The following is a 25,525-nucleotide window of genomic DNA, read 5'->3' as shown; positions in this document are numbered from 1 at the left end:
ACCTCTCCAGGTAAGACAGCTGGCAGCCCACTCTCTCCCTGCAGACAATCTGTCTTCCCCATCCTGGGCCTGAAAGGGAGGTTGGGAGGGGCAGGGGTGAGGAGGAAGCCTGCACCTAACAATGGCCTTGAGCCAAGACAAGCACGATGCTTGTTCCCCTTTATTTATGATTGTTATGGGGAGAAATGGAGCCTCAGCTCAGCCAGGAGCCAGGCCCTCGCTCCTCTCCTTCCACCTTTCCTTCCGTCCCACCTCTTCCCTGGGCACAGGTCTTCCTCTGACACACAGAGATCAAATAGCGTTTCACTCAAAGGGAAAGATGTTATCTCCCCTTACAATTCAGCACCAACACCATCGGACTGACATCCCCAGATTAAAGGCAATTAGGCAGCTTTGTTTCTGCAGGGGCAGAAGGTCTGCCAGGCACCCTCCTTGGGAACCGGATCGCACCGTGGGGAGGGCCAGTGGCTCCGGTGACTCCCCGTGGAGAAGGCTGCCGGCCTCACTTGGTCCTGCCCCACCCTGGCCACCAGCCCCTCACTGCTCCGCCGGCAGCAGGAACGACCCGATTCCCTCTGCTCCAGAACTGCTGGTATCTGTGAAGAGGGAGGGACCTCCCGACGCCCCCAACCCAGCACCACTCTCTTTTTTCCACATCCCCAGCGCTCAGAGTAGGCGCGGAGGCTCAGTTTGTCCCCCCCATCACCGTCCTCCCAAGAAAATACAATTCTGTCTGCTTTCCAGCCTGTTTCAAATAAACAGTATGGGATTGCCCCATCAGGGTTTCTAATCTCTTGGAAATGACATAAAAGACAAGAAAAGAGAAGGGGTGATTCCTTCAAGCCAGAGACCCCGGGCCTCCGCTCCCTTCCCTCAGTTAATCTGTGTTGATAGCACACGTGAGAATAGGTGTCCTCCCGGCCCTTTCAGAGCATTTGCGCGCCCCCTCTCATTTACTCCTCCTTTCAGAGCATTTGTACGCCCCCTCTCATTTACTCCTCAAGGAAATCCTCAAAGTACGTGGTATTATCATCCCGCTTTTATGCTCAGTTGGCCAATGTCTATAGGAGGAGAGACGGTCCCAGAGGACCCTCAATTCTTCCCCATGGGGCTGGGTGAAGAGGGAGAGGGTTTTAGAATCCATCGTTTGCCTTCTAGCAGTTTCCATCTGGCAAGGACACTTAGGACCACTGATATCCCTGCAGGCTGGGGTGGTCAGGGAGAGTCCATTCATCCTGAAGGGACCCTTGAAGGATGGGGAGGTTTTCATCAGACACAGGTGTAAAGGCCACCACCCTTACCTTGTCATAAAGCTCCCTGGGCACCTGGCCTCCCGCTCACCCCACCGGCCTAAGCCTCACGCTGCCCTCGCCGTCCCCTGCACTGGGCTCTCTCCTCCAGGATACTTTGGACACGGGCTCTTTCGAGTCTGTGAAGCATTACTGAACACATACTGTGTGCCAAGCACAGCGCTAGTTCATTTGGGTAGAGGCGATGGTGGAAGCGGCAAGAGGTAGGAAGGCAGAGGAACAAGAGAGAATAAGACATTTTCTTTCTCTGTGCAAGCTCAGTCTAGCAGAGGACCAGACATGAAAACAAATAATTACTGAGTGATAAGTGCTGTGTTTTGTTTGTTTGTTTTTTAAAGTATGAACCAAAATCCATGGGAGTTCAGATGAGGAGTGATTCTGAGGGTGATGGAGGAGCGCAGAAGAGGTGAGATTTTTAGCTGGGTCTTGCAGGATAAGCAGGAGTCCCTCAGAGGCAGAAGAGGGAACAGGAAGAGGGAAGACGGTCTTTAAAAGCCTGGCTGTGGCTAATGTGCTGGCTGTGTGGTGCGGAGGTGACACCCAAGGGAACTGGCCGCCAGTTTAAAGAGGGCTCTGTACCAGACAAGGGTCTGCACTTCACCCCCTTCACCCTGCTGGCAACTGGGAGCCACTGGTGCTCTTGAATCAGGGTGGTGACATGGAAAGAGGCACATGGGCTGCTCAGTGAAAGACACCAGCCACAAAAGGCCACTCCGGGTATGATTCCACTTACATGAACTGTGCAGAACCGGCAAATCCAGAGACACAGAAGTAGATAGCGATTGCCAGGAGCTGGAGGGGGTGGGATAACGGCGAATGATGGCAAATGGGTACAGGGTTTCTTTTCGGGGTGACGAAAATGTTCTATATGAGGGAGTGGTGATGGCTCACAACTCTGTGAATATACTAAACCCCGCTGCATTGTACAATTTAAGAGGATGAATTTTATGGTAGGTGAATTATGTCTCAATAATAAAAGAAGAGGCACATGAAGAAGGATGGTGGCAGGGAGCTAGATCCCACCCCGACACAGGCAGGCTGGCCACTAGGAGACCTCTGCAAGGTTGCGGAGCCCCCACATTTGGGTGTCCCCTGCTCAGCACAGCTGCTCTGAGCATCGACGTTCTGAGGTCTTCCCTCCTCTGCCCCGGACTGATTCTGCTGGGGTGGTGGGCACTGGGGAGATCCTGGGACCCCCACCTCTGGGCAGCCTCCCTGCCCCACATCCAGGAGGTGGGGTGGCACCTTATGCCTGGGACCAGAGCGACAGACGGGTCACCTGACAAGCCACACCACTTATTTTTGAAGACTGGCGGGTCCCCTGGTAATAGAGCAAGCACAGAAGAGGCTTTGCCATAGATGGGGAAATTAGGGCAGAAAATAACACTATGAAAACAGAACTGTCTGTCCAGAAATAGGAGAGAAAAAGCCTCACCCTCATCCCAGTGTGTCCGAGTCTGTCTGAGCCCCTGGGAATCCAGGGACCATCCAGCTTCAGAGCTGCCCGCCCCCCCCCCCAGGCTCAGAGTTCTTCTATCTGCCACGCACTTGCCGGGGCCACCCTGCTCACTAGGGCCAGGGGGTGGGGTGGGTGGGAGAGCCCTGGGTACAGGGGGCCCTGAGTGTCTCTAAGGCGGCAGAGGGAGCACTCACTCCCTTGGGAGGGAAGCAAGGGACCCCACTCTCAAAGTCCTGTCATGTGGAAGGTCCGTGGGGACCGAGGTTCCCTGGACACTGGCTGGCAGGGGGGGGAATGCATCAACCATCAAAGTGGGTTGAAAGTTCTGATGCTTGTAAAGTGAGGGGTGTGCATGTGTGTCCTCCCTGGCTGAAGGAGATCTAAGATGCCCGGATGCGGCGAGGAAGTGGTTTGGAGGCAGGGGTGGCTGAGGCTCAAAAGTGCAGGCAGAAACTGCAGGGCTTTGCGCCCCCAGATTTCCCTTCTAATCCCAGGTGTGGGTAGAAGGACAGGGCTAGCTCCCCAGTCTGCTGGTGGCAAGAGCTTATGAATGGAAGCCGGAGGGAGCCGTGTATACGAAACCCAAAGGAGCCTGGGAGAGAGCAGGGCTGGGCTGAGCTGGGAGAGGGGATGCTGGGGGACTTCACGCCCTGGCAGGCAATAGCTTTATTTTTGCTCTGGGCTTGGGGGTGAGGGCAGGGCAGAAAGGAAAGGGCGAGGCAGAGCCGGTCTGAGGGGGAGGACATCACTGATTTTTCCCAGCATCCCCCAGGCCACTTCTCTCACCACAAACCTCAGTCTCAAGCCACTTGGTTGTCATGGAAACAGGACGGAATGGAACAGATGGTCTCCACTAGACAAATTCCAATTAAACAGGGCAGAGATGGATCGGGAAGGGGGTATGATGTGACTAGGCCACAGAAGGCTCTGCCCTCCAACCTAACCTGCCTACCCTAGGCTGCCCCAGGATGGACAGGAAGCCCTGGGTCACTTCCAACAGACCATGGGCTGGGGTCAGAAGGAAGTTCTGGGAGGAAGATCTCAGGTGGCTGGAGAAAGCTGCCTGGGGGGAGTCACCACCCAGTCCCCCTCACCCTCACTCCTTCAATTCTCAAAGGTGAGGGGCTTGGAGAGGGGCTGCACTGGTGGGGAGCCACATTTAAATCTACAGAAACACTGAAACAGAGACCCACGCACGCATGCATGTCCAACCAAGCACACGTGTGCAGTTATAGACGTGGATGTATGTGCACGGTTGCAGGCACAGAAACACATGGGGGCACGTGCAGAATGATTAAGCAAAGTCATTAATCAGAGACATTCTTAGAACAGTACAAAGAAAATGCTTTAGGAAAATAAGCAATTTACTTCAACTTACTTAATAAACATGTATTAAGAATCTATCAAGTGCCTGAAAATAGGGATTATAAACACACACACACACACACACACACTCACTCACACACACACACACACTCACTCACACACACACACACACACACACACACACACACACACACACGAATGATATCGTCCCGGGCTTAAGGACACGGAATCCATGAACTAATACCGTGATCACGTGCTATGGTAGGAATGTTCACAAGTGCCACGATGGTACCAGGGAGAAAATGATGAACTTGGGGAGAGGAGTTAGAGAAGAAAGGGCCTTGCAGGATGACTGGGACTTTACCAGGCAGTGAAATCAGGCTCACCAAACAGAGGGGACAGCGTGAGCAAAGGAATGAAAAGTGAGGGAGGGCGTGTAGAGGGGACAAGCGCAGGGTGCCTGGCCAGTGGAGTAGCTAGTGGAGGAGCAGACCCCCAACAAACCCTGGCGTGGAGGGCACAACTTCTAAGTCAGACACAAACACCTGCACCTAGCAATGCACCAACACACACCCTGGGAAACCACACAGCCACACACACCTTCACACACGCGCGACTACAGAGCCCCCTGCTCCCTAGGGGTCAAGGCGTGGGAGGTAAATACTTAGTAAATGCTGACGAAATGGCAAAAAGATGCTTCTGTTTGCCACAAACAACACGACGTGAGTATGGGAGGTGCCAGGAGAGAGGGAAGCAGAGCAGTTTTCGCATCTTGGCTATGGGGTTAAACAAAGTGCCAGGAAAACGGGGAGGTGCGCGGGGGAAGGAAACCGCAGAGCTTACTGGGCTTGAGAAGGAGGGCAAGCCAGCAGCTCCCATCGGTGTACTGTACATTGACGGGGCACCTACTGTGTACAGGGCACTGAGCTAGAGCCTGCAGAGACTGTAAGGCTGAGACCTCTCCTGCAAAGACCTCGGCGTCTAGGGTGAGGGGAGGAAAGCGAGACAGCGCCAGACAACATAGTACCAGGAGACTGGGGAAGGGGCCATTTGGGAACCAGGTATTTCACAGGTATTTTCACATGTTGGGGCTTTGGGCTCAGCCAGCAGCTGGAGCCAAGGCCCAGGGGCAGGAGTGGAGGAGCCAGGAGCAGTTAACTCTGGCTGCAAACTTGAATGTGCCCAAGTCAGGCAGGGGGAGATATCTTTGGAAAAGTAGGTTCTGGCTACAGCAAGAGCCTAGACCAGTGGTTCCCACCTGGGGGTAACTTTGCCCCCAGGGGATGATCAGCAATGTGTAAAGACATTTTTTCTTGTCACATGGTGGGGGGTGGTGGGAGGAGGCTACTGGCATCCACCTGGTAGAGGCCAGGGATGGTGCTAAACACCCTACAACGCACAGAATTACTTGGCCCAGGAGGTCAGCAGTGCTAGCTGGGGCGGCTAGAGCCCTGGCCTCGATCACGGAGTCTGTGTTTAAGACAGCAGCACCGGGGAGCCCAGGAGGGCTCCAGGCAGGGCAGGAGCATGACACGCCCCAACTTCTCCTTGCTCTCAGTGTGTGCAGGCCACCCAGGAATGGGGAGAGGCCCCCGGACGTCTCAGAGGGTGATGGTGTCGGGACTGGCACGGGGTGGGGGTCTGACAGAAATGGGACCAATAAGAACTGGCGACAAATCAGATGCAGAGGATGGAGAAGAATTGGTCAGAGCTCCACTGAATGCAAAATTGCGGTTCCAAGTACAGAAACGGGCAGAGTCCAGCGAGGGCTGTGTCCCAGGAAGAGGAGGATTGTACGTGGGGCCTGAAGCGGGACTGTCCAGCTGGCGGTAAGACCAGCTGGTCTGGGGAGCAGGTCAGGCTGAAACTGGACAGAGCAGATAGAGGGGATTGTTCTCTGAAGGCTAAAATTCCCCACACGGCCTTCCCAGCCCCCTCCATGGCTACAAGCTCCCGGCTCCCCCATCCTGAAGACATTCCAGAAGACTCTAGTCTTCTTTCATGTGTGTCTGCATCTGGTCTCCCTCAGAATGCCCTGGTCATTCTCCTCTGCCGCTTCCCCCAGCCACTCCTACTCAGACTCCAGGTCTCAGCATCAAGGTCACTTCCCCGCAGGAAGCCTCCCCCAGGTTAGGGCCCAGGTGTCTCCTTCGCAGCCCAGTGCAGCCCTATGCAGACTTTAATCACTTGAGTAATTCCCTAGACCCGCTCTGTGTGCCATCCCAGAGCCCAGAGCAGGAGGACACCTGTTTTCAGACGGTACATCACAACTGGGCTCAGCCCCAGCTCTTGCCAAGGACTGAAACAGGCAGGAGAGGCTCCCGGTGCCCTCGCTTCAGCCCTTGTCTCCTTTCCCTTTTCTGCCCTTCCTTTGCCACCTCCCCGTCCCCTGACCACGCGGCTTACAAAAACAGTTCTAGAAAGAACTGTTCTGATAGCCACCAGGACGGGATTGCACCCAGGAGTCAGGAAAAGGTGTGGAAACCAGGACAACTCCCAATGGGAAGTGTTCCAGTAGTTACAGATGAAAATGCCACCCAAAGGCCAAACCTCAAGGACATGTGCCCCCCCCCCCCCCCCGCCATAAGCCTTTGAATAAAGGCTTTAATGTCAATTTGAATGGCTTAAAGTACTTTTTCTTGACATACCTGGCACTTAATAGATGCTCAACGAACATCTGTAGACTAACTGACCTCACCTAAAGGATTAGGGAAGAGTTACCCACAGGATCACCCCAGGACCCCATCTGGTCAGCAGAAAGGGCCCAACCAAATCAGTCAATGGGAGCCAAGGAGAGTGAGTACTGAGACGCTCTCTGGGCTGGTCAAAGGGTCTGCCCTCCCAGCAGGCAATATCTAGGTGCTCCAAAGAGCCTGTGGGAGCAGGCCTGCAGGTCACTAATTACTCTTGGAGATTAAACACCATGCTGGCTCTAGAGACCAGAAAGCAGCTGGGAGAGGGGGAGGGCAGAGCCTAGAAGGATCTCCAGGGCTGGAGGTGGGGGAGCTGAAATTGGGGAGAAAACACGAATGATTTACTAACCAGAGTTACTAATTATTAACCAGCTAGACTCCTGGACTTGAGGGCCCACTTTGCGCCTTCACCCCTACACCAGTGTTGAATCCCGAGCACCTCTGGAACTCCCCCGCCCCGCTCCGGAGGCTGCCCCACCTCCGCCCCACCCACCACAGACTGCCCCCAGCCCCGCCTCGCTCTTTATCTTACCCCACCCTTCCCGGTGGCTGCTACCATTGAATATCGACTCCTTCTCCCCACACGGGTGGGGTGTCAGGAGACAGAGGGATGGCAGCGATAGAAAATATTATATGGGGGCGTGTCTGGGTGACCCAGAGGCGGCCAAGGGAGGAGCCATCCCCTCTTCACTGCTCCCCTCCCCGCCCCCTCCCTCCAAGCGTAGCTCAGCTCCTTATCTCTCCCTGCTCAGCCTCAGGGTTTGGCAGGTTTGGCAAGGGGACCACCGTCTGAGGCTGGGTGGGGAGGGGAGTTGGCAAGGAGCAGCGAGCCTGCGGGACAGGGCAGAAGGGGCTCCAAACCACGCCTCCTGGGTTTGGGGGGGCAGGGTGCTGGGGCTCAGGCGTGTGGAGACGCATTGGGGGGCGGAGCCTGACTAACCTCCTCTGGGGTTCAGGAAGGAGGCTTCTGGTTTACCCTCAGGATAAAGAGTAGGCCAGACTCTCCAGGGGCCAAAGACTCATTTCACCAATGGCCACGGGAATCCACGGCTAAGAAGCCCGCAAGGGTCTTCTGGGGTGGGGAGGGGACGCGCTTTTAGTGCCTGGACGGTACTGATGAACTGCCTGCGGCGGTGGTGGTGGTGGTGGTGGGGGGACAGGCTTGCGGCTGCAGAATCTGTATCACAGTCTGTGTATCACAAGGTCAGATGGTGAGGTGCCTCACCCCGCCACATGCCGTGGCTCGCGCTCCCAGCGCCGTGACATGCCACAGAGCCACTGCACAATGGCACGAGACACCAAGGGGCGACAGGAGAGGCTGCCAGGAGACCCCCCCCACCCCCGAGGCATCCCTGTGGGCACCGCCTCCCACCGGTGACCACACCCATTCCAACCGGTCCCCACCTGTGCCAGTTAGGGCACAGGCTGCTGGGAGAATTAGGGGGCTGCCCCCACCCCGTCACAGTGAGGTGACTGCAGGCAGAGGGTCCCCCGCCCTCCCCACTGTCCTCTATGCCCTGATTCTCTGCAATATGCTCCCTCTCTCAGGCCCCTCACCAGCTTAATTCCTTAATTCCCACTGGAGATAAACGGATCTTTCACTGCAATTTATTGTTAATCCAAAGGAAAACAGGGGCTGGGAAGAGGTGAGGTGGAGGTGGGGACGGGTGAAGGCAGCTAACCCACTCCCTCCTCCTGGCCCCTGGGACAGCGATTGCAGCTGGGGGCGCCTAGGCTGAAATCCCGGGGCCAGTCCGCCGGCGTTTGGAGCACCACACCTGTTACCGGGGATCTAGACAACTTGGTTCCCAGGAAAGCATCTGAGAAGGAGAGGGTATCAGACTTGGCTGGCTGAGTTCATGGGAGAGAAGACTCCGGGTGCCAGAGGCCATCTTTAAATGCCTGGAGGACCCCCATGTGCAGAATCAGATGTGTTCTACAGGATTCCAAGGGGGTAGAAACAGGACTAAGAGGTGGGAGCTTCAGGGATACAGGCTTCAGCTCAGTACCAGGAAGAATTGGGGGCAGTTAGAGCTGTATGGGCTTCCATGTAGGGTGGTGAGTTCCCCATCACTGCGGGTATTCATGCTGAAGCTGGATGATCAACCAACAGGTAGGGATGTGGTTGGGGGGTTTTAAGAAGCGAATGGGTGTTACATTATTTGACTCCCCTTCCAACCCTGAGACTCTAAGGTTCTGTGCCTCACTCTTCTGGTCCTCCCCACCTTCACCTACAAGGCAGGAGGTATCCTCAGCTGAGGGCCCGGCTGGGAGGCTCTTCCCAGACCTGGGGCTGGGAGGGGACAGGTGGGCTCAGATGTATAACCCGCCTTTAATAGTCACCCCCGCCTCTTCATGTCCCAGCAGGGAGAGTTTAGGGAGAGTGATGGGCTTAGGCAATTACCTCATGAGGCCCCAGCTCCTCCTCTCCATCTCCCAGCCAGGCCACTGTCTTACGGGCATGCAGAGGTGGCACTCTGAGGTGTCACCTGCTGTGTGTGAGGTCAGAGGGCTGGCGCTGTCCCATGCTGTACTGGAGGCATCAGTGCACACGGGGTTGAGTGGGTGCAGGAATGGGCCTACCACCCCTCTCCCACCACACACCCAGGGCAGTGGGAGTTCCATAAGGGCTGGCATCGGGCCCTGGGGGCAGCCGGACTCCTGCACCTGGGGTACCTTGGTCGAGGGCGTGTAACTCTTGCTTCTAACTACCCTTTAAGAAGGGGGCACAGGATGGCTCCAAGGGTCACCAGGCACCTTTCCAGGTGACCATCTGGGCAGGCGGGTGGTTTTCCAGGAGACCAGGGGCCTGAGCGCCTGACTCTTCCTGAGTTCATCACCATGGAGAGGTCACAGGAGCCCTGCTGAGGGATACCCCACCCAGTGGGTCATGAACTGCTGGGAGGGCTCCTGGGCCTGGCTTCCCAGCCCCTGGGAAGTGACCTTCCTCTAGACCCGGGGTCCCCAGGCGGGCAGTAGCTCATAACAGCCAAGTGGTGTGAAGACTCGCTCTGTACCAGGCACCGTGCTAATCACACCACGTGGCCACATGCATTCTTCACCCCTTCTAAACCTCCCAGTATCACATCCCCATTTTCCAGTGACGGGAACTCAAGTCTGGAGAAGACAAGACATAGGTATATACACGGCCACATGTAAGTAATAAAAGGCAGAGACCGCTTGGCTCCAAAACAAACAGTGGGTTCAGTCAATTTGCTGGGAAAAATATAGTCAAACCAGTTGTTTGTGATCCTATAGACAAAACAGTTATCTAAGATTGACCTTCTGCATTCTCTGACTGGTGGCTGGGGGACAGTGCAGACCCTGCCTCGACAGCCATCATCTTTGATTGCCTACCTCTCCCTACTCTTCCCCTCACCCCCCAGGATCCAGACTCTGCCCTCCCCGCAGGGAGCTGGGTGAGAGCCCCCCACCTCCGCGGGGGGAGAAGATGGCAATCAGAGTGTGATCAGGAGCAGAGACACACACACGCACAGAGCACGTGACCTCATGCATGGGCACACACATACACACACAAACCATAAACCTCTCTCATACACACACAGAGGACATAAAAACACTTGTAAAGAAACACATAAACCAGCACAAATTATCATTACAGTGCAAACTGTGTACACAAGTGCCAAGGGGGTAGGAGTAATGGAGTGATGGGAGATGGGAGAGGATAATGGAGCTGTTTTCTGGGAAGGGTGCTTCTGAGCAGAGCTGGGCTGTGTGTGTGTGCGTGGGGGGGGGGGGGCTGACTTGCAGAGAAGCTAGCTGGTGGCACTGTCTGCCCGCTGTCCCAGGCTCCCTGGAGGGAAGGGGGAGCCACAGAGACCCTTTCCAGTTACCCCACAGCAGTGCTGAGAGGTGGGAGGCCAAAGACCGTCACCTCTCCTCCTCCACGACTACCCGCTCCTTCGGTTCCAGCCCAGAGGCCCGTTATCTGACTCCTGGGAGGCGTCGAAGGTTGGGAAGGGTGCTGAGGCCCAGGCAGGGGAGGGCACAGGGGAGCAGGGGCAGGGGGTTGTCATCTAAGTTCCCCAAAGCCTCATCCATCAACCGAGCAGAGATAATCAGGGTGCGCAGCCGGCCCAGGACACTGATTACTCTCCGGGCACCGTAAACACAGGGAATAAATCTGGGAAGGGGCTGGGGCGGAGGTGTCTCGGTAGCAGGGCCGGCCACCCTGCCTGGGAAGGGAGAGGCAGCCCATCCATCATTCTGAGATATGCAGCAATCTAGGCCAATGAGATCAGGATGGTTTGGGGATGGGGGAGGTGGGCAATCATAATAAAATAATCCAGTGCAGTGTGGCTGTTCCACTCGGATCTTATTCACACTCAGGGAGAAGCCCGTCCCTGCCTCTGCTCCAAGTTTTACCCAGAAGCCGCTGTAGAAGCTTCTGCCATTGACTTAAAACCCTCAAAGGAGGCCTGGCCTAGAAGGCACCAAAGTGGCTTGACTCAAAAGCGCCCGTGGGCATCGCAGGCTCCGGGGCAGGCAGGCTCTGGGCAGAGCTGGCTCCTTTGTGCTGACAAGGCAATCCTTAGGTTTGCATGGAGGGCAGATGGGTCTTAAGCCCTCCTTCCTCCTATGCTTCCAAGTACTTCCCGGGTGCCGGGAGGATTCCAGCTCCAGGAACCGATCGCATAGCTCTGGCCTGTGTCTGGGCCACAGAAGTTGCACCGTAATTCAAACTAACGGAGCATGGATAATCTAGAACAGCAGAGGGTCTAGGAGGAATTTCTCTTTGGCGTCGAAACATATCAGATGACTGTTTTGCAGCTGAGTTACCTTCCTAATTAAGCAAGGGAGTTTGTGAGGCCTGAGCACCCGTGGTAATCTGCAGGGTCAGGGAGTGCTGGAGGAGCACTGGCCCCAGGTGACCCTCGAGGGGACGATCACACGTGAGCCATCTGGAGTCCACTCTTGGTCCGCGACCACAACACTGGGAAAGGGTTTTGATTTTTCCGCTCCCACGATCCTCCTTCTTGGGACAGTTCGATACCTCAGCTGCAAGGCGGCCAATGCCTCTGTCCCCCGCTCCCTGTCTTGAACCTGCCCGTGGTACAGGAAGAACCAGGCCCTTTCATCCCAGGAGATCAAAGCAGCTGGCACATGTGAACGCCCTAAGTCCTCTCCCTGCCCCTCTCCCCAGGTAGGGGCCACCTCCCTTGCCATCTTTTGGGATCTCTGGGTGAGGGCAAGAGGGACGGGAACCTTCCGGAAGCTTAGGACAGGCCCTGGCATAGGATCAGTTTGCTGAGCTGTGGACCCACCCAGGATCTGGGGCCAGCCTGGGAACACCTGCTGGTGGCAGTTCCAGGCAGATTCTCTGGGAGGAGCTATTACACCTGCCTCTAGTCTCACAGTGAAACATGGTGGGAGGCCCCCAAACGGCATCAGTGATGCTCAAAGGCTCAGGGGATGAAAGAGCAATAATGTCAAGACATTTCCCTCTAGCACAGGCACATTAATACTCCCAAGACACAACGGTGACGGTGGCGGGATATACCAGGAATGTAACAACTGTACTTTTAGTACTTGTAAGGTATCCGAAGGATAAGTAGTAACCACAGCCGAAACTCCCTGATGATAAGCACTAATGACTCCCCAATGCTCCAGGGAGGCCCCAGGTCATTCCTGCACCATCAAAGGGAGCAGGAGCGTAGGCTATAAGATGCTACGCGGCGGGGATGGGCATTCTTTTTTTTTTTTTTTTTTTTTTTGCGGTACGCGGGCCTCTCACTGTTGTGACCTCTCCCGCTGCGGAGCACAGGCTCCGGACGCGCAGGCTCAGCAGCCATGGCTCACGGGCCCAGCCGCTCCGTGGCATGTGGGATCCTCCCAGACCGGGGCACGAACCCGTGTCCCCCGCATCGGCAGGCGGACTCTCAACCACTGCGCCACCAGGGAAGCCCGGGGGATGGGCATTCTTGAGGCAAGGTCCTGTGTTACTCCAGGCTTAGTAAGCTGTCTTCTTCCATCACCCAGAAGAGAGGCAGCTTAGCCAAGTGGTAGGATCATGGACACTGGACCTGAATCCTGCCTTTGCCACTTACTAGCTATGTGACCAGAGGTGAGTTACCTAACCTCTGCTCAGGTCTCCTTTGTTCATATGTTAAAGACACCGAACAAGTTATTACACGTAAGATGTTTACAACAGTGTCTGAGTGTCTAAAAACTCTTGATAACAGTTTGCTGTTATTGTTATCATCATCACTGTCCAAACAAGCAACGACATATCCACTTAGCATGTACTATGCAATGATGTATCCACCTACTACAGTGCTATCAGATAGCCCATGGTGTGGCCAACCCTGTGCAAGGCCCTAGGGATTCCAAGCTCTATCAACAATGGGCCCTGTCCTTTTGGAGCTCTCAGTCTTATGAAGATAAATCCCAGGCCCAAATAACTATAGCAAGATGCAGAGTGGTTATTGCCTTGGGTGGCATGGATGAGGTGCTGGGGACGGGAGGTGGGGGCTTTGAGTGAGAGAGGTTATCTCCAGCTGGGGGCTTCATGATAAGAGTAGCTCTCGACCTCATTTTGGATATGGGAAATAAGGGCGCTTTGGGGGGAACAGCACGTGTAAAGGCACTGAGGTGGGAAAGCATGAGGTGTGTGGCTGGCTGGGCCTGCCATGCCCGGAGAGGTGGTGGGAGCTGAGCCAGAGAGGGGGCAGCCGTCAAAGGCTTCTGGGCGTGTGAGTATCCTTCTCAGGCACGTTTTAGGTATATTCATCCAAGAAGCAGTGTAGGCAGTTTGGAGCCAGAGAGCCAGGAGTTGGGGATGGAGGTGAGCCAGGGGCTGCTGCAGGAGTCCCCGAATGAGGACACTGCCACCAGCCCCTCCTGCAGTGGGATCCACGTCAAGTGGGTCAAGTGGCGGCAAGGCTGGCTCGGCTCTGAGGCACCTCGTCTACTTCCTTTGTCCCAGCAGCTGACAGCATTTGCCCAGGAGAGACCAGGAGTGACGGAGGGGATACCTGGGGCGCTGCTCAGGGGTCAGGGAATGGAGCCCATGGAGTCAGCCCACCAATCCCACTTGGGGCTCGAATTCCAGACAAGCTACAGGGCCTTACAGGGGAGCATCAGGGGCTGGCATAGATCTCCAGCCCCCGTTTCTCCAGAGCAGGGCTGACTTGCCGATGTCTTCCCAAACAGCTTGGCGCTCCCACCTCCGCTGACTGATTTGGCGGGCGCTCACGTGCTGAAGTGTGGGCTGGCCTGTGTGACCCCCGCGTGGAGAACACCAAGTGAGCCCGTGTGCGCTAAGAACCAATTACTCCGGCCTGGCACTCTCCTTCCTCTACAAGACCGAGGCTCCAAGAAGGGGCATGGTTTTCTTTACCCTCGTCTTGTTTTTCATGGCTACGTTCACTGAGCCCTGGTGGTATGGTGGTGACTGGCTGGTCTGCGGGGGAAGAAAGATAAAGCAGAGGGGGAGGGCACAGGCAGAGGGGCTGGCTGGCAACAGACACCAGAATCTGCTAAGAAAGAAAGAATCCCGTCTTTGGTGGGAAGAACCCCAAGATGGAACCAGGGCTCCATCACAGCGACTGTGGGCAAGTCACTCCACCTTGGGGAGAGGAGAGGGGCCAGGAAGCCCCTGTGGAGGCTGTCAGCTGGTGAAACTGCATCTATAGGGAATGAAAAATGCTTCTCACATGGGGTCTCCAGGTCTCTACCCCCACCTTTTGGACAGTAAGATGGGCTAAGATTCAGGCCAAGGCCGTGTGGAAGGCTCCAGACGCCACCTCTGCTGCTAGGACGTGGCTCTCAGATCTGTGTGTGGAGGTGGGCGTGCTGTCCCCGTGCCCTCTTCTATGGAATGACAGTGATCTGCTGAGCTTCTCAGAGAAGGCGGACTCCTATGCGTAGCCCTGGAGGGAGCTGTGTCCTTGCCTCCTTAAGGTGGGGAGCAGAACTGAGGGTCCAAGTGGGCAGGAGGGACTCCATGTTCCCAGCTTTGGGGAACGTGCATTCCAGGAATGTGTGGGTGCGGGTGGGGAAGGAGGACCCTGCTTAGGCCCACAGATCAAACTCGAACTCCCAATGGGACATGCTTGTGCCCATGGCCATTGGCCTGTTTTGCTGCCTGGGCCACGCCTGCAGCTGTGTCCCAACGGAGCCACCAAGCCAGCGGAACTAATGTCCTCTAATGAGATCCGGGCCAGAGTGGCCAGGCGGGTTTTATTGTCTGTGGCTTGGTAATGAGACTTCTCATAAACTGGGAATGAAATTGGGGTCTGCGTGGACCAGAGAGGGGTGGGGGATAGCCTAGGAGAGGGAATCGACTCTGCCTACCAAATCCCCGCCCCACCCCCTCCACTGTTCCAGTCAAGTCCACAATGCTGTCTGAGCACCGCTCTGCCCCGGGCCAGGCCCACACGCTGGCTGTGTGCCTGCCTGTGCCCGGAGGCTCTGTGCTTACACCTCAGGGGTCGTGCCCACGTCTCAGGTCGGATCCCTGGGAGTGGTGCTCTAGCATCTGAAAGGACATGCTCCCCTTGACATGCCCCCTCCCCCAAGCTGTTCTGTTGTTGGGCATCTTGTGCTCTGTGCCAACCTGGGCTCTGTGGTCAGCTCCAGCTGCCACCCTCCAACCTAGATCCTTAACTTATCCCTCATTTCTCCAGGGAGCCGCCATGCTCTGCTTGTTGTCGGGGAGAGTGTAAGCTGGTGGTTGCTGGCAAAGTGAATGACCACCTCACCGGACACATTCTCTCGTGGCCTGGTTCAGCCTCTTCCGCATCTGTCCAGCCCAGCCCATCTCATCTTCCTCATCTACTGAATTTGTAGTCAGAAGACTTGAAATCTAATTTGGCTACACTGGCATGAAATGGTCAGCAAGGTACTAAACCTACACCTCACCTTTCTCATCTGTAAAATGGGAGAGCTACTGATACCCTTCACATGGGGTCACTGAGAGGATCAGCTGAAACTATGAACTGAAAAGACTGTCACAACCATCTTTATTATTATTGGTGAAAGGACTGAGCCTTCAGCTGGAGAAACCAAAAGGACTTTCTGCCAGCGAGAAGGGCATGACCCCAGGACAGATTCTCTACCTCTCGGACTGTACCATCTTGCCTGAAGAGCCGGTACCGTGGACTGCTGGGAAAGGGTCCTGTGGCCCACTCTTCTCCCAAGTGTGGAAGTTTGCAGGGGCTGAGTCCCAGGCCCTCCATGCCAGCCTCAGGCTGCTGCCCCAGCCAGCACTCCAGATGGGCCATGGTGCCCAGCTGGGCCCCAGCCAGGGAGTGAGGCAGGTGCAGGGGAGAGCGCTCGGTGACAGGCTGCAGAACAAAGGTGCACAGCACCTGCTGCTCGTGCCATACATGACCACCAGGGCTGGGCTCAGGTAGGTGCCTGCAGCCAACCAGGCCACCTGAGTCCCCCAGGGCTGCTGCAGCCTTTGCCATCATTTCCGGGTGGGGAAGAGAGGTCAGCAGTGGGCAGGCAGCTGAGTGGTTCTTTCTCAAGGGACTGTGAAGTCGGCACTGCCCAGCTGGCAGACACAGTGGGGGCCAGGACCACTCAGAGGAAAGGTGTAGGGAACAAGAGCAGCTACCACTACTGAACATTTATCGCATGCCTGGCAATGCACTAAGCACTTTTCATACATTACTGTCGATCTAATCTTCACAAACCTCCTTTGAAAGCTGTATCAGCAGAAACCCATTTTACGGATGGGAAAACTGAGGCCTACAAAGCAACTTAACCAAGTCTACTCAACTGGCAATTGGTGGAGATGGGATTCAAATCCAGTCCAGCTGGCCTTGCTTTGCTCTCTCACTCTGCTGGGTGGCCAAGATGGGGTGATCTCCAGGTTGTGGGAAGAGGAACTGAGCTATGTGCTGCTCCCTCTTGACTGGGGCCTGGGACCACTGCTACTCTACCCCAGAAGACTGTGAAAGGCACAGATCCCATGAGTCCCTGAGAATACATAAGCATTGCCCCTCTGCTACCCCAGAATAAACCTTGGGATTATCCATTGCCCTGAAGAGCCTGCAGTCTGCTGTCAGGAAGACCTTCTTTGTGTCCTTCTTGAATCTCTCCTGTTGCACTGAGTTCATCTCTCCTTGTCAGTGTTCAGATATTAGGTTTGATGTGTTTTCTCCTATCTTTTCCCTCTCCCCATTTCCCAGCTCCAAACAGCACAAGAGAATCCAGAGCTTAAAGGGTTAACCGGACTAAGGGCTGTTATCTCCAGCTCAGGGCTTTCCCTGTGCAAGGTGATCCCTGCTCAGATCTTAAGTTACCTCCTGCCCCAGCCAGCACATCTGCTGCTGGCTCTGCAGACCTGGTCTCTATGGAGAGGGGCGGGCATCATGGGGCAGAAACATTTACCAGCTGGACTCGGGCACAGGGTCCTGGGATCCCAGGACTGGCCTCTTCCCCACTCCTTGCCCCTCATCCCCGCTTGCCTTTTCAACAAGGGGGCTCCTGCTTTCTGCTGAATGAACTGGGATGCTTCCAGGTACATGTATGTTGCCAACCTGGGCACACATATGGTTCAGCAGGGCTTTTCACAGCCCACGACTCAAGAGCTCCTTTTTAAATGCCCAGAGTACATCCCCTTTCTCCAGCTGATCCTTTTCCCCAAATATTCATGCAGGAAGCAAAGATGCCAAAATAGTAGCTGAAACTCTATTTCTTGTGGCCCCTCCCAGCCGTTCAGGAATCCTGAGAAGCAGCGGAAAGTCTCTCCAGGTGAGCATCCCCCGTGAGGATGCAGTGGCCCAGTCTAAGGCCAAGGGCAGAGCAGAAAAATAAGGCAGTGTCCAGGCTTCCCAACCCCAAAGGATATGACAGCTCATCTTGGAAGGAGCTGGCTAAGGGCAAATCTTAGGTCTCCTCCAAAGTCACCCTCACTGACACTCTGACATAAACACAGGTGTTACCAAGGCTCACGGCCACTCACAAAATCCTAGTTGGAAAGCCATAAGAAATCAATTGCATGTGAATATATATTTGATGTGTATTTATGGCCCCTGCACCATGGTGACCCATAGATCCCAGTGCACACACCTCCTCGTCCTAGTCCCCATGGGTCTGCACGTGCACAGTAAATTGTAGATGACCAACACATGCACACACAGTCTTGCACATGTGTGTGTGCACCCACTCTATACTGAAGGTGAGGCCATAGGCAGATTGTCAAAAATGTTACAGCCTAAGCCCCACAGCTGGCTGATGGCCATTCTAGCCTGGCTCACTGGCTAACCTTCAAAGTTAAAAAAAAACAAATCAGCGTAACAGGTGAGTATACAGACACCCTCACTGACTCCCCCAGCAGGTAGGAGCCATTCAGTTTACCAGGTTAACCAGGAAAGATACAATCAGGAAAATTGAAGGTATATTCACACCTCCCTTGGGTATTTTCTGTTTGTGCTGAACAATGAACATTAGTCAGCTGCTAAACAATGGCAGTATCATGGGCACAGCAACTGGGGCTGCCCCCCTGCCCCCCACCCTCCCCAGCCTGGCCCACTTGCTCAGCCGTCAGCACTAGGGTTCTGGCCGGAGACCATCCTGGCAGTGCACAACTGGGTCCCGGGTCAGGCCAACGAGGTGGATTCATTGTGCAAAGCTGAGCAGCCGAGAAGGGAATGGATATCAGAGCCTAGGCCAGTATCAGGCGACAAGGGGCGGCCTGTCCCGTAAACACAGAGAGTCAGGCTCAGAGACACTTTCTAGACCACTCAGCCCAGGGTGCTGGGCCCAGGCTCTGCCGTATCTCCTCCTCCCTTCCAGCCTTGACGATCTGGCCTTGAATCAGAGTCTGAGACATTCCACAGCGCTGCCTCCGAAATGGGCACTGGGATTCCTGCTTACCGGCACTGCAAACCCCAGGCTAGCAGGATTGGTTTTGCCATAACGTCCTGCCCAGCAAGCCAGAGCACACCACTGTCTGTGAGCGATGGGGAGAGAGGAGAATAACCCAACAGTCCTGACACCCCAGGTTTCCCACCATGACAGCGAGCTCTGCATAGGCTGCAGAGAAGGGGGTGCTGCGGCCCCGACAGGTCTTCCGAGGGTGTGCGTGACACCTGGGGCGTGTGTTCTCTTTCCAGACAAAAGGTTTGGGGAAGCCAATTAGGGAGGGTGTGGTGTAGGTGGGACACCAGCTCAGCGCACCTGCTTCTAAGACAGGTTCTCTGCTTCCTCTCCCGGGCTCCTCCTGTCCCTCTGGGATGCAGCCCCCGTGCCCCACTGGCCCTGTCCTCTGAGTGAACAGATTCATCTCACAGGCTTGTGGGGCTTCACCACCCTGCCCGGTAAAGTCTGTGTTGTTGAAAATATACTTCTGTGCTTACACATCAAGAGCCGGATTTGGAGTGTTTTGAAGTCCGTGGGCCACCACACACAGCCCGGGGGGGGGGCTCCCCCCCCACCAGGCTCCTCTCCTCCACCCTCCACGCCCCCTGCCATAGCCTAGGAGAACCCAGAAAGGAGCATCAGGCTGCCAAGTCCCCAGAGAGAAGCAGCAGCGGGCAATCAGGAGGGTGCCTGAGGGTGATGGTAAACGGGGTGTGGGAGGGCAACTTCTGGGCCCACCAGCCTCTGTCCAAGTGTCGTGTGGGCACTACCACATCCACCTTCCTCCCCTCACAGAGGCACCAGGGCCACAGGCACCGGGTAGAGGAGGCTCTCGGGTCAGGGAACTCTGGCTGCCCCGCTGACTGACGCTACCCAGTCATGACAATTACGATCAATCAAGGAGGCGTATTAGCTGCCTGTCTGAGCTGTGTGGTTCCTTCTCTGCGTCCCACCCCCTCAATCTGGATTTTTGGTGGGAGGAGTGTCTACACTTGAGCCAGGTGACAGTGTCACCTCCCTGCCCCCACTTCCTGAGTGGGAGGAAGCAGGGCAGGCCTCCAGCCCCCCAAAGAAGGAATGAACTACCAAGCACAGCACCACAAAGCTGGGGAAGAGAGTAACAAAAGGAGGGGAGAGTGGGGGGGGGCAGTGAACATCCCCTCCCCAAGCCTTCCCGCTCTTTGTCTGACCCAGGATTAGGTTAACCCCTAGTTTGCTGGTCCACACAGGCCTCAGGAAGGCTGTCCTTTTGCTGGGTACTGGGTGTGGGTAATATGGGATTGAAGGGTTCCCGGAAGCCCAAACCCCGGTGTCGGACAAGTGCTAGAGCCTGAGCTTCTAGCATCTCCTGCTGGCTTCCCAGGAGGTCCAGGGAAAGATAAAGACCTCTTATTCTCACCGCCATCCTGCTGCGTGGAGGGACTCAACCGTGCCTCTTTGAAATGGGCAGTGACACCTGTGTGCCCAGGAACTTACCCTTACCCCGCACACCTAGCAGGGCAGCGCCCCCCGGGCTGCAGGGCCGGGGGCACCGTGGTGCGGACTTTCACAAACCATTTTCTCCGCCATCGGCCACTCCGAGGCATTTTCGGAGCCCTGGCAGTGAGCTGGTGGCGGACGGGGTACAAAAGTGAATGCGGCCAGGTTCCTCCCTCCCAGAAGTGCAGGCCAGCCCCGCAAAACACACAACGTGGCTGGCCCTCAGATAACAGACAGCCCTCCGAGTCTGCAACACCGCACGTACCTCCTCCGCGGAGCTGCAGACACAGCCGAGACCCAACATTCTCGCCCCACGCGGAGCCGGTTTCTCTGTACTTCGACCCCTTATTTTGCCACCTAAGGCCGGGGCCACGTGCTCCAGCCAAGCCCCCACTCTGCCCAGCCTCCTTCCCAAGCCCCCCATCTAGCTAGCGCGGGAGGTAGTCTCAGGTTTCCTTCACGAAGCCTGGAGGAACTCCCCCAAACCCCTCCCCCACTCCACCCGCCAGCCCCGACTGGCGCGCGGTGTCCCCAGCCACCGTGGGAGCCAGGCAGCTTCCCCAGGGACACAAAGGGTTAAATCCAGGCGAGGGGACTCGGTCGGATTTGCCTCCTAAACGCATTTTCCAGTTCATTCCCCAGCACAAAACGCCCGGGCCAGTCCCAGCCTCCGCCCCCACCCCATCCGTCAGAGGGGCCACCGCGGGCCACCCCCGGGGTCGGGCGTCGCGTTAACCCCTCGGCCGCCAGCATCTCAAGGAAGGACACGCGGGGCACCCTCGGGAAAGTGGGTCACGCAGCTACCTGGCTGGCACGAAGCCCGCGGTGCCTCCTGCGGGGAGAGCCCCCGCAAACTGCGATTGCAGTTCCGAGGCGAAGCCCAGCCCTGCGCAAGGTGGGGAGGTTGCGATCTCGCGCCGCCGGGGCCTCAACCTCCGGGTAAAGGAGCCGCAGGTGAGCCCTGCCGCAGGAGCGGGCTCTCCGCGTCGGTGGTGGGGCGACGCGGTGCGGCAGCGCCCGAAACCATCTGGCAAAGGGGCTGGTAGAAGAAACGAAGCCCCCCTGCTATCCGCCAAGCCCTGCAGCCCACCAGATCCGAGACTGACGCCCTCCCCCTGGGGCTGTTGTCTCGTACCCCGAGACGGTGATTATTTTGCATTTATGTAACATGAAGTGTTTGCAAACTGCTTCCGGAGCTGAGAGCTGGTTATTGAATAAATAGAACGCTATTACATATTATTATTTTTGTGTGAAAAACTGCGCGGAGAAAGTGCTTTCTTGCTACACAGAGATGTGCATCCTACTGCTTCCCTGCAGGGCAGGCTGTTCGGCTGCTCAACCTCTCTTTCTCCTCCGTGCCACCCGTTACCCCCTTACCTAAGCCGTGACCCAACTTTTCTGGCTCCTTTCACTCCCTACAACCCAGACGTGCCTGCGATCCAGCTCCCAGCCCCGGGGGAGGCACTGGATTGGGGGGGGGGGTGTGGAAGGGAAAGGCAGAGGCGGAACGTGCTTACCTGGGAGGAAGAAGGCGGTCAAGCCGAGAGCGAGTCCCCACCAGAGTCCAGCGGCGCCCGCAAGCCCCATCCGAGCCATCGGGGGCCGGGGGTCCGGCGAGAGGGACCGCGAGGAGAGCGCTCCTCGCGCTCCAGAAAGCAGCCCGGAAGACGAAGGCGATCCCTGCAGGCCGGCGGGCGCTCTGAAGATCCAGGTCAACCTCAGCCGTCGGCCGGGGCGGGGTGGGCTGGGTGGGATCGGCGCGGACGCAATCCGGGGCCCGGGCGGCCGCCGGCTCAGAGGCTCGGCAGATGCCCGCCGCAAGTTGCACGAGTCATACCCCCTTCTCCTCCTCCGCTCTCCTCCCCGCGCCGGTCCCCGCCCTCTTCTTCCACGCAGAGCCGGGCTGGGGAGAGGGACCCACCCCCGGCGCGCCCGGCTGCCCGGCGCGGGCTCCCGGCCCCCGGCGCGCTCACACCCTCCCGCTCGGCTCCAACTTGAAGGCGTCCATGGGCGGCCGTCCTCCGAGGGCGGCGGGACGAGCGAGGGCGGCGGGCGGGCGGCGCGGTGGGCTCGGGGCCCAGGCGGAGGGCGCGCGGCTCGGCGGCCCAGCCGATCGGGCGGTGCGGCTCCAGGCGAGGAGAGCGATCCGGGGCGCCGCGTCCCCGCAGCGCCGCAGCTGCTCGCTCTGCCGGGTCCCGGCGATCCGCAACAATGTGGAGCTGCCCGGGCACCGAGTCGAGCCGCGCTCGCTCCTCTCCCTCTCTTTCTCTCACTCGCCGAGCTCCAGCCTCTCAGCCGCTCTCCCCGTGATGTCAGCCCGAAGGGGAGGGGTTAGCGTTAACCCCCTCCTGGCTCCCACGCGCGGCCCGCGCTCGGCCCCGGCCTCCGCCCCGCCGCGCACACCTTCCGGCCCCTGGCAGAGGCGGATCCCTAGCAAGGGCCGTGGGGTCGCGCTCAGGCCCACTGCTCGGGAGATGCCCCTTCGGTCGCCTTTCCGCCGGGGAGGGGGCCGAAGGGCTAGCCGCCCTCCTCCGTCGCTGACAAAGGGAGGCAGTGACCCCTAGCGGCCGGCGTCAGGGGAGAAGCCGCTCGGTGGGGGTGGAGTTAGGACTGGGTGGAGGCGGGGCTGTGGAGGAGCGGGCGTGCAGTACGGAGAAACCAGGATCCAGCAGTGTCCGAGGCGAAAGGTCTTCTCCAGGCCCTCTCCTCCCACCCTGGCCCCACTTTACAGATGAGGAAACAAAGGCCCAAAGAAGGGCAAGGCGGCTCGCCCAGGGGCATGAGCAGAAAGTGGCAGGGTTCGGATTAGAGCCCAGAAGATCCTGCTTCTCCGCATCACCTGAACGCTAAATGGAGAGGCAGCTATGCGGGGGGATCCTCCGGAAGCTGCCAGGGAAGTCGGTGGTGGGCATTCGTGGGTGACATGGGGCCGCTGAGGTTTCTGGTCTTTTCTAATACACGCTCCCTTCAGGAGTTCCTTTTCCAAAAACTGAAGCCCCCTCCCCTCCCTAAATAGAGCAAGAAATCTTGCTCTGCCCCCTTTGTGGAACCTCTGTTTTGAGCGATTTGCAGGATACCCGCGAAAGGGACCCATCCAGTGTCCGCGGCAAGGCAGGGACTCTCCGCCCCATCCCATTCACCACCCACCACATCCGGGTGTGGTTGGCTTCCTGCCAAGGCTGCTGGGCCCTCTGGGCCCTTGGCAGCCCGGCGCCTGCTCTCTGTTCCTTCCCTCCGGACCCCATCCTCTCCCTCAAGAGGAGACAGACAGAAAGAGTTTCCCGCTAGGGAGAAGCAAGTTCTTCCCGGACGCCTGACCAGACAATGCTCCCTTTGCCCATTGCTGCCCTTTGCCCAGCAGGCAGGAGCAGAGGGGGAGTGGCCCATTCCTGATAAAATGTAACTTCTAGTTCCTGGGAGTAGGCAGAGCAGAAAGAGGATGGGCAAGGAGGACACCGCTTTCCCATTATTTGGGATCTGGTCCTGGAGTGTCTGTTGGTTTCCTGCTGAAGCCTGTAGACTAAAGTGCTCATGTGAATATTCACACTCATACATCCATCTTTTACATTTAACAAATGTAATTGGGCTTTCTTTGTACCAAACACCATACCGGGCTTGGGGATACAGAGACATCGTCATTGCCCTAAGCGCACTCGGTCTAGTTAGGGGGCAGAGGGGGAAGACAAACAGAAGCAGATGTTATAAACAAGCATTTCATGTGTGTGGTGTGTCCCAGAGATGTGCACACATGATTTGACGGGTCTCAGAGAAAGTGCCCAGTTCAGTCTGGGGTGGGGTGGGGATCAGGGAAGGCTTCTGTGGGGAAGGCACACAGGGGCTGAGTGAGTTATCTATCAGACAGAGGCAAGTGCTGGAGGAGAGAGGCATTAAGCTGTACCTGAACCTAAGACTCGGGGAAAGGAGAGACCGGCAGTGAATACCAGGTAGCCACCACGAGGGTTTTACCTGGAGAATGCCTTATCAATTTGGTGTGTGGTCGTCTAGTCTGGCCCTATAAGGACCAGTGCTGGATTGAGTTCACTGCAGTGGTCTCAGACTCTGCTTCTGAATACTTGATGTATTCACCATTGGGCTGTCACCTCCTCCAGGATAGGACCACTTGTAGGAGATGGACTGGATAGGTTGAAGGGGCAGTTCCAGATGCACCAATGCCTGCTAGTTCCCCGCTTACGTTCTCCCATCTCTCCATCGTTGGGTAAGGCTTCTTTGATCTTCTGCCATTAAATGGGCTTCCAGAGAGACTGTGCCTGGGGGTTGGCATGGCTGCCTGGGGATGGGTTGGGTGGAGAAGATGGAGGCGGATTAAACCAGTCCCTGAAACATGCAAAGTACCAACATGGGTGCCAGCTTGTATGTGTTGTGTGTGTGTGTGTGTGCGCGCGCGTGGGTGTGCGGGTGCGGTGGGTTGCAGTAGACAGAAAAGGGAGCCAGGAACGGACAAAGAGAAATAAGATAGAGCTTGTTTACTCAGATAGATGATTCACTGAACACATATCTTTTTGAGCATCTACTATGCTATGTACTGAGGTCACCAAAGACAGCAAGAGCCACGACCCCACTCAAATAACTATATTATAGGATGGAAGTTGTTCGCTGCCAAAGAGAGCCAAAAAGATGCTGGCGTCCAGAGGAGACACCGAGTGCTCCTCATTGTGGAGAGCAGGGAAGGCTTCTGGAAGAGGTGGCCTTGAAGGGTTGATCAGATTTGGACCAAGGGAGATGGAGGGGACACTTTCCGTGGAGGGAACAACTTGTACAAGGACATGAAAGTTGGAGAGGTTGGGGCCTGTTTGGGAGCAGCAGGTGGTCCAGCTTGTTTTGCATTTTGAAGATCACAAGAGAAAGGGACAAGAAAGTGAAAGTAGACTGTGAAAGGTCTGGAATGTTTCCCTCAGTGATGGGAAGAAACATAGGACCAAGCATCAGGAGACTAAGTTCTGGTCCCTACTCTTAAGCTGGAAGGAAGCCTAGGAGTCATTCTTGCTTCTTCCCTCTTCTTTGACCATCATATTCCAATTCAAAAGCAAATGTTGAGTATGCCTCCAATAGATGTCTTAAGTCTAGTGACATGGCTCCACTTCTACTGTTATCACCCTAGTCCGTGCACTCATGATTTCTGCCTGATCCTTGCAATATCCTTGCAGTAGAGCCAGTGCACACTGAGGGGAGGGGGTACAATGTAATGCTCAAGCACACAGGACTCTGGAGCTGGACTGCCTAGATTTGAATCCTTAAACTCCAGTTCTGTCACTCAGTAGCTGTGTGTCCTTGGGCCACTGACTTAACCTCTCTGTCCTCAGCTTCCTCATGTGTAAAATGAGGGGGAATAAAATACTCAGTCATGGACTTGCAAGGATTAAATGAGTTAAACACATTAAGTATTTGAAACAATGCCTGGTGTA

The 25,525-nt window shown here is 56.5% G+C and overlaps 1 protein-coding gene across 3 annotated transcripts in view; it reads right to left on the bottom strand.

The window, feature by feature from the left end:
• The window catches only part of NECTIN1 (nectin cell adhesion molecule 1), a 68,492-nt gene extending 46,560 nt beyond the window's left edge, over positions 1 to 21,932 (bottom strand). For 2 of the 3 annotated variants that reach the window (XM_060017791.1, XM_069540908.1), the window contains exon 1: positions 21,620 to 21,752. In XM_060017791.1, coding sequence (XP_059873774.1) covers positions 21,620 to 21,698 — 79 coding nt within the window. In that variant the 5' untranslated portion in view covers positions 21,699 to 21,752. Of the gene's footprint in view, positions 1 to 21,619 lie in introns of all 3 variants that reach the window. The other variant, XM_069540907.1, reaches the window with a different exon arrangement.
• Positions 21,933 to 25,525: the final 3,593 nt, after the last annotated feature.

The sequence above is a fragment of the Delphinus delphis genome, chromosome 8, assembly GCF_949987515.2.
Source record: "Delphinus delphis chromosome 8, mDelDel1.2, whole genome shotgun sequence".
NCBI classification, from domain to species: Eukaryota; Metazoa; Chordata; class Mammalia; order Artiodactyla; family Delphinidae; genus Delphinus; species Delphinus delphis.
Note: the sequence above shows the minus strand (reverse complement) of the source record. Positions and strands in the feature narration are given on the sequence as shown.